General features: G+C 51.2%; 1 protein-coding gene across 4 annotated transcripts; it reads left to right on the top strand.

Moving 5' to 3' along the window:
- The first annotated feature begins 794 nt into the window (after positions 1 to 794).
- Positions 795 to 7690, top strand: SLITRK5 (SLIT and NTRK like family member 5). Of its 4 annotated transcripts, none has more exons than XM_083823362.1 (3): positions 795 to 1149; positions 2531 to 2625; positions 3620 to 7690. In XM_083823362.1, the coding sequence occupies exon 3, from the start codon at positions 3628 to 3630 to the stop codon at positions 6496 to 6498; it is 2871 nt and encodes a 956-aa protein (XP_083679488.1). In that variant the 5' UTR covers positions 795 to 1149; positions 2531 to 2625; positions 3620 to 3627; the 3' UTR covers positions 6499 to 7690. The 4 variants fall into 4 exon arrangements, with proteins under 4 accessions (XP_083679488.1, XP_083679489.1, XP_083679487.1 ...); XM_083823361.1 differs by having other exon boundaries at positions 1099 to 1149; positions 2420 to 2625; XM_083823363.1 differs by lacking the exon at positions 2531 to 2625 and having other exon boundaries at positions 942 to 1149.
- The last annotated feature ends 625 nt before the right edge of the window (positions 7691 to 8315 follow it).

Here is an 8315-nt window from a genome sequence, read left to right as displayed (position 1 = left end):
CCGCTGTGCGGGGAGCGGTCCAGGCACGGACCGGGGCACGTCCCCGGACTCGCTGCGTTGTCACTGCTGCATCCCGCGGCTCGGGTTGGCGGGGGGAGGGGGGGGGCAACGCGCGCGGCCCCCACACACCCCCCAGCCCCAGCTGCAGAAGACGCGCGCTACCAAACCCGCTGCGTCCCCTCACCGCGGCCACCCGGTCCCCCGGCGGAGGTTCCTGCACGTTCCCCAGGGGCAGCGGCTCCGCTCCGCGGTCAGCGAGAGCTGCTGGAGGACGGGGAGTGGGCAGCAGCGCCGCCGGGACGCGGGACCCCGTCCTGAGGGGCTGGGGTCGCGCTGTGGGGGCGGCGGCGGCGAGCGCGAAAAGTTGCCCGGTGCCGCGGGCGGCAGCGGGAGCGCGCCGGGGGCGGCGGCGCGGCGGTTGTATAGGCATGTGTGCGTGTGCGCGCCCCTCCGTGCGTGTGCGCTCTGCGGGACCGCTCTGGCGGCGTGCGCGGCGCTGAGCGCCCACCGCGCTCTCAGCCAGGGACACCCCCTCCCTTCCCATCCCCCCCCCCCCCCCGGTTTCCCCCTCCATCCCCGGGCCGCATTCTCACCCCGAGCCCCCGTCCCTCCCTCCCGCACCCCCCTCCCCTCACCCCCCGCCGCCTCTCTCCTCCTCCCCGCGGCGCCCCGCACCCCCCTCCCCACGCAGCCCCCACCCGACGCCGCCCCGCCTTCCCCCCCCCCCCCCATACCACCCCCCATCCTTTCCCCAATTTTCCCCTGCCGCTGCGCTCTGCCGGCCGCCCCCTCCCGCCCCGCGGGGGCGCGCGCCGGAGCGCGCGGGCGCGGGCGGGCGCGCCGCCGCGGCTGCCCGGGCACGAGCCCACCCGCGCGTGCAGGGTGTCTGTGTGTGAGTGTGTGTACACGCGTGTGTGTGTGTGTGTGTGTGTGTGTGCACGCGTGTGCGCGCGCCCCTGTGCGAGCGCCGGTGCCTCGGCGCCGCCCGGCCGCGGGGTGCTGTTTGCGTTTCTCACCGAAGCCTTCCCCGGCCGCAAAAAATCCTCCTCGGCTTCCTCGTCCTCCGTCGCCGCCGCCGCCGCCCCCGCGCACTGAACAGGCGCCTTCATGGGCTGCCACCATGCTTGGGCCCTGGGGATTTCGGGAGAAGTAAGTACCAGGGTTGACTTTTCTCGCGCTCTCTTTTCTTCCTCTCTTCCTTCTCCCCCTTCCACCCCTCCACCCCCCCCGCCCCTTCCCACCGGGTCTTTCCTTGCTGTTGCTTCCCCCCTCCCCAACCTCTCCTCCGCCCCCCTTCCCCCCCCTCCCCCCCCAAGCCATTTCTCCCAATTCTGGGTGCTGCTCGGCTGGGTGGCAGTGTCCGGCTGGGGCCGCTTGCTTGCTGCTGCTGTCGGCGGTACTGAAAGCTGCTGCTTCGAGCCGGATATGCAGTGCGGTAATCTGAGGGATGAACTCTTTGAGGGAAAAAGCACATACACACACACGAGAAAAATCCCCATGCAACCCCTTTCCCCCCCCTCTCCCAGTATGAACCTCTGTAGGGAGCTGGCGAACAGCAGCATGCAGTCATCACACAGGGGTTTCCAGGGCGGGATTGCAACCTTGCATATAGCCAGCTACAACTTTATTTTCTCTACCTCCCATCCCCCCCCCCCCTTTTTTTTTTCAGAGAAAGGAGGCGGGAGGGAAGATTGTATTTGCCTCCTTTGCTAACCATAATTGAATTAAAGTTGTAAAATGCCTGGGAGTTTAACAGACTGGGCAGGTTTTCAATAGCATTTTTTTTTTTCCCTCTGAAGATCTGTCGGTTAATGGATGAATGGATCTGATCGAGCTGAGAAAGAATATGCTAGAGACATGCCTTTGAGTAAGATTTTTGCTGCCTTTTTGCAGTGAAGCCTTTTGGTTTGAGTAATTCCGATCCAGTTGACGTCTGGTCAGAATTAGAGAGATTCGCCGAGACTTCCGATTTCTTGCTGCATGACTGCCTTTGCTGCAAGTGCCAAATTTGCAGCCTTGAACCTGATGCCACAGGAGATGTCTTGCAGTGCTGAGACTTGCCGGTTTTTAGGATGCGTTCCTCCAAACCAGAGTCGTGGCATGAGGATTGGAGCTCTGAGGTGGGCGATAGAAAATGCAAGCCTGCTCCAAGCCCCTAGCATTTAAGCCCGGATGATTTATTTGCTTTCCCCTACCAGCACACACAATGCATATATTTTCCTTATTCACATTGCTTTTAGGCTAGTAGAAGTAAAAGAAAGCCACAAGGAGTCAGAAAGACTGCAAGAAGGAATGGAAATGAGATTTGTTTCTGACCAGATGAAATTTGGGTGTTAAATCACTGATGCCGGTCAGTGGTAGTGGTTTCCCCCCACCCCCCACTGGCTTTTAATCAGCCTGGGTGTCTTCTCCCCTAAAGGATGAAGAGTACTGACAGCCATCGCTGCTTATAATCAGTAACTCTGATGCTTGGAGTGTTGGCGATGAGATATTTCCATGAGACCTATTTAGATCTCTCCACTTCTACCAGGCTAGTTTTGCAGAATGTTGGGAATAAGCGGTATGTCAGATATGGCTGAGACTCCGAAGATGATCCACATGCTTTACATTTTTCACAAATTTTGGGTGAGTGGTTAAAACATTTCCTCTAAGAGTGAGTGTGTGTGTGTGTGGCTGTGTGTGTAAGACCTCTGCCTGATATTCATCACTTACATTGTATATAACTCGATTCCAATCAATTAAGATGATTTACTTGTGTAAAGATACAAAATTTCTCTCACTCCACAGCTTTTAAGTGCTCTGAGTAGGAGGCTAATGTATTTAATTTTATTACCGAAGAATTCTGCCACAAAAGTCCTCTATGGTGTGTGTGTGTGTGTGTGTGGCCGTGGCTGTGTGGCTGCCTGTGGATGTGTGCGGATGGGTGTGTGCCTGTGTGCATGCATGCTTTGTAAATGTATAGATAAAAATAATCACATAAAAGAGTTTTAAGAAATAGGTTATTTGGAGAAACTGTCAGTATCCTGTCTGTTGCATTAAGCTGCTGTTTTCAGCACTGGGCATTTTTTTTGGCTTCCTACCATGTCTTTTCCACCACTGGTTAAAAATCAAGGTAGCACTTTGGCTCTGTTAAAATAGGGAAAGACCTTAGTGCGCTGTTCACTGAGGAGGTTCTGAAGGGAAGGGGGAGCTGGGTAATAGGGGAGGTGGGAAACCTTGTAAAATGGTGCTTCTTTTCTCTTAAATTAGAACCGTGAAACTGAACTGACAGCCATTTTATGTATATTTATGGGGCTGGTTGTGAAAAAGAAATCCATTTAAACATTGAAATGTACCACATATGAATAGAACTAGAACAATTCCTACTGCGATCTCACCTTTTTAAACACCGCAGGCATTTGACTCACTAGGAGTTGCCCATCAACCTTCTAATCAATGCATGTCATCCAGTTTTCAGAAGTGTGGGAATTAGAAGTGACAGGAGGATTTTTTTGTTTGTTTGATTACCAGTCCATTCTCCAGTCCACTGAAGATATATATAAACTTTGTGTCCGCTGTAAATTTTACAGGGTTATGCTATTATGTTGCTTTCTTTTTTTTTTTCTCCTTACCCTTACAGGAAATAAAATGTACGCTTGCTGCTCCACAGTAACTTTGGAACAGGACCTCAACAAAAAAATGCATATCTGGATACTGCAGACGATCGTGTTTGCTTTAACATCGCTAGTCCTTTCGTGGGCAGAAAGCATCGAGTATTATGGGGAAATCTGTGATAATGCGTGTCCTTGTGAGGAGAAGGACAGCATCCTAACAGTGAGCTGTGAAAACAGAGGGATCATCAGCCTTTTTGAGATCAGTCCACCAAGGTTCCCTGTCTACCACCTCTTGTTGTCTGGGAATCTTTTGAACAGGCTGTACCCAAACCAATTTGTTAATTACACGGGGGCTTCGATTTTGCATCTAGGGAGCAATGACATACAAGACATCGAAACAGGGGCCTTTCATGGTCTGAGAGGCTTAAGGAGGCTACACTTGAATAATAACAAGCTGGAACTTCTACGGGACGACACTTTCCTTGGTCTAGAGAGTTTGGAATACCTACAGGTTGATTATAATTATATTAGCATCATTGAACCTAATGCCTTCAGCAAACTGCATTTGCTGCAGGTGCTGATTCTCAATGATAACCTCCTCTCCAGTCTGCCCAACAACCTTTTTCGTTTTGTGCCCTTAACTCACCTGGACCTGAGGGGTAACCGGCTGAAGCTGTTGCCCTATGTGGGCCTTTTGCAGCACATGGATAAAGTGGTGGAGCTGCAGCTGGAGGAAAACCCCTGGAATTGTTCTTGTGAGTTGATTGCTCTAAAGGATTGGCTAGACAGTATCTCCTACTCTGCACTGGTGGGAGATGTGGTTTGTGAGACCCCTTTCCGCTTGCATGGTCGAGATTTGGATGAAGTTTCCAAGCAGGAGCTTTGCCCCAGGAGACTCATCTCGGATTACGAAATGAGACCACAGACACCACTGAGCACCACAGGGTATTTCCACACCACCCCAGCCTCGGTCAACTCCGTGGCCACTTCTTCTTCAGCTGTTTACAAATCCCCCTTGAAGCCCCCCAAAGGGACTCGCCAACCCAACAAGACAAGGGTGCGACCCACCTCCCGTCTGCCCTCAAAAGACCTGGGATACAGCAACTATGGACCCAGCATTGCCTACCAGACCAAATCCCCGGTGCCTTTGGAATGTCCCACTGCCTGCACTTGCAACTTGCAGATTTCTGACCTGGGCCTCAATGTCAATTGTCAGGAGAGGAAGATTGAGAGCATTTCTGAGCTACAGCCCAAACCCTATAATCCTAAGAAGATGTATCTGACAGAAAACTACATCACTCTGGTACGCAGGGCAGATTTTGTGGATGCCACCGGGCTGGATTTACTGCACCTGGGCAATAATCGGATCTCGGTCATTCAGGACCGGGCTTTTGGGGATTTAACTAATTTGCGAAGGCTGTACTTAAACGGGAACCGTATCGAGCGGCTTAGCCCACAGCTGTTCTACGGGCTGCAAAGCCTGCAGTACCTTTTCCTGCAGTACAATGTCATCCGGGAGATAGAGGCAGGCACCTTTGAACCCGTCCCCAACCTTCAACTCTTGTTTTTGAACAACAATCTTCTGAGATCTTTGCCTGGGAACATTTTTTCTGGTCTCTCCCTCTACAGGCTGAGCCTGCGGAGCAACCACTTCTCCTACCTGCCAGTGAGCGGGGTGCTGGACCAGTTGAAATCCCTGCTGCAGATCGACCTGCACGAGAACCCCTGGGACTGCACCTGCGACGTGGTAGGCATGAAACTCTGGCTGGAGCAGCTCAACACCGGCGTCCTGGTGGACCAGGTGATCTGCGAGTCCCCGAAGAAGTTCGCCCAGAGCGACATGCGAGCCGTCCGGGCGGAGCTGCTGTGCCCCGACTACTCGGACATCGTCGTCTCCACGCCCACGCCGTCCCCGGGCCAGCTCCCGGCCAGGACCACCCCCTCCTCCTCCACCGTGCGCCTCAACGGCACGGCGGCGGCGGGCGGCTCCACGCCTGCGGGGGGCGGCGGCGGCGGCGGCTCTTCGGTGCCGCTCTCGGTGCTGATCCTCAGCCTGCTGCTGGTCTTCATCATGTCGGTCTTCGTGGCGGCGGGGCTCTTCGTGCTGGTGATGAAGCGGCGCAAGAAGGGCCAGGGTGACCACGCCAGCGCCAACAACTCCGACGTGAGCTCCTTCAACATGCAGTACAGCGTCTACAGCGGCGCCCACCACCACCACCCGCACCTCCAGCAGCACCCGCCCCACCGCGGCGGCGGCGGCGGGGGGGGCGCGGCGCTGCCCAAGGTGAAGACCCCCGCCGGGCACGTCTACGAGTACATCCCGCACCCCCTGGGCCACATGTGCAAAAACCCCATCTACCGCTCCCGGGAGGGCAACGCGGGCGAGGATTACAAAGACCTCCACGAGCTCAAGGTCACCTACAGCAGCCACCCCCTGCAAGCCGGGGGGGGCGCCCAGCCTCCCCCGCCGCCTCCACCGCCGCCGGCGCCCGGCGGGGAGGATGCGCCCGGGCGCAGCCCCGCGTACAGCGTGAGCACCATCGAGCCGCGGGAGGAGCTGCTCTCCCCGGTGCAAGACGCCGATCGCTTTTACAGGGGCATTTTGGAGCCCGACAAACACTCCTCCTCCTCCACGCTGGGCACAGCCGGCTCCACCCTCGCCGACTACCCCAAGCTACCCGCCGCCTACACCTGTTCCCCCAACTATGACCTTAGGCGTGCTCACCAGTACTTGCACCCGGGGCCGGGGGACAGCAGGCTCCGGGAGACGGTGCTCTACAGCCCCCCGAGTACTGTCTATGTAGAGCCCAACAGGAACGAGTACCTGGAGCTAAAAGCAAAACTAAACGCAGAGCCGGACTACCTCGAAGTGCTGGAAAAACAGACCACATTCAGCCAGTTCTGAGAAACAGTGCTCCTCCCCTTCCCCCGCCAACCACAGCAGCTCTTTCTCTAGAGTATTTGTATTTAATAACCACATGCAAAACAAAGAAACATAAATGCTGACCTCCCCATGCCCCACCTCACCCCCCTCTTTTTTCCCCCTTAAATTCATTTTATTGTAGGGTGAAGTGCCTTGGCACGGGATTTTTCAGCTTTTGGGAATGATTCTGAAAGGGTGTGCTGTTTATTTTATTTAATTTTCGGCTGCCTTTATTTTTTTTTATTTTTTATTTTTTTTTTGTTACTTTGGAAGTAGGAAACCACCTATTATGTAAACTGGGCACAACACTGGCATTGTGCATGAGCCTGTGTGCTTGGGGAAGGTGGCAGGAGGGTCTTGTCAGGTCATATTGTACAGGTCATACTTTGTCAAGTACAAAAGTCATGGTCCTTTTTTTTTTGTCTTTTTTGTTTTGTTTTCTTTTCTTTTCTTTTGAACCGACATTGTTTAATTTTATTTTCTTTCTGGTTATGTACAGTGCACATTTTCCCCTTTTAGCCATGTTAGTCATGGGTGAGTTTAAATGGCTTTTATGGAGAGATTAGCACACCCCGACTTTAATACAAGGTTTCCTTTTTTTAAGGATGTGTTTGTATGCTTTCAGGACTTTTGAATTAAAAAAAATATATATATTATGATCTTTAAAAGGATCAGTGTAGATGTGGACAAATCATTAAAGAGTGCAGAGATATATGATCCATAACTGGTTAGTGAAAATAACTTATTGATGAAATATAAAAAAAATATTTTATTGTAGCACCTATTTTTATATGCACATTAGCATTTCTCTTTCCTTCACTATTTTAGGACCTAATCCTGCAAATTCTTACTCACTTGAGTATCTTTACTTGTGAAAGAAGTCCCATCTTAGACCTTCATCCTGCAGGCACTTAAGCACATGAACCACTGTAATCGTGTGTGTAGCCCTGCAGAGCATTAATATACTCATTGAGCAAAGTTAGTCAAATGACCAAAAGATTGTAAGATTAGGACAGAGGATGCAGAATTATTCTTACAAGCGAAATTACTGGGACATTTAAATGTTTTTTTTTATTATTATTTTTTTTCAGGATGGGTTCCAAAGTCTACAGATGCTCTGAAGTGTTGCACTACATTGAGAGCTGCTTTTTTTTTTTTTTTTTTTTTCCTCAAAGCCAATGCACTATCAGGATAACCTTATAAATCATTATACATAATTCCAATTAAGACCAAATCTTAACAGACAATCTAAGACATATAATCTGTTCACAATAGGAAAAAATAATGTTTCTTTATGCTAAAATACACCTTTTAGCAACTTCCTGCTCAGGCATCTAGCTGGGCAAGCTAGTGAGGGACATGTAGTAGGCATTCATTTTAGCAGGAAAAAAATGCTTTGGTTTTATCAGTATTCTTTCTCTTTTTTTGTTGTTCCCTCTTTTTTTCCGTCTTTCTTTCTTTCTTTCTTTCTTTCTTTCTTTCTTTCTTTCTTTCTTTCATTCATTCATTCATTCATTCATTAGTTAACTAAAATATAATGATTTGATAGTGGTTGTAGCCAGTTTCTGATTGCTTAGTATGGACCCTCATGTTTACTGGCATTTCAAAAGATCAAATGATGGACTGTACACATCTATTTACCATATCTTTACCCCTTTGGGCAGCAGGCAATGGCAAGTATATTGATAAACACAGCATCACTGTAAGATGGGACAACTGATGTCTCTCGTATGTATCCCAGCACATGTGATTTTTTAATAGTTTCTGAATAAACACTTGATAAATGTTTCCAATGTGAG

This window comes from Anser anser (genome assembly GCF_964211835.1).
Source record: "Anser anser genome assembly, chromosome: 1".
Classification (NCBI taxonomy): Eukaryota; Metazoa; Chordata; class Aves; order Anseriformes; family Anatidae; genus Anser; species Anser anser.
Note: the sequence above shows the minus strand (reverse complement) of the source record. Positions and strands in the feature narration are given on the sequence as shown.

What these genes read in the sequence shown, in the direction of transcription:
- SLITRK5 (XM_083823362.1), top strand. Translation starts at nt 3,628, where the DNA reads ATGTACGCTTGCTGCTCCACAGTAACTTTGGAACAGGACCTCAACAAA.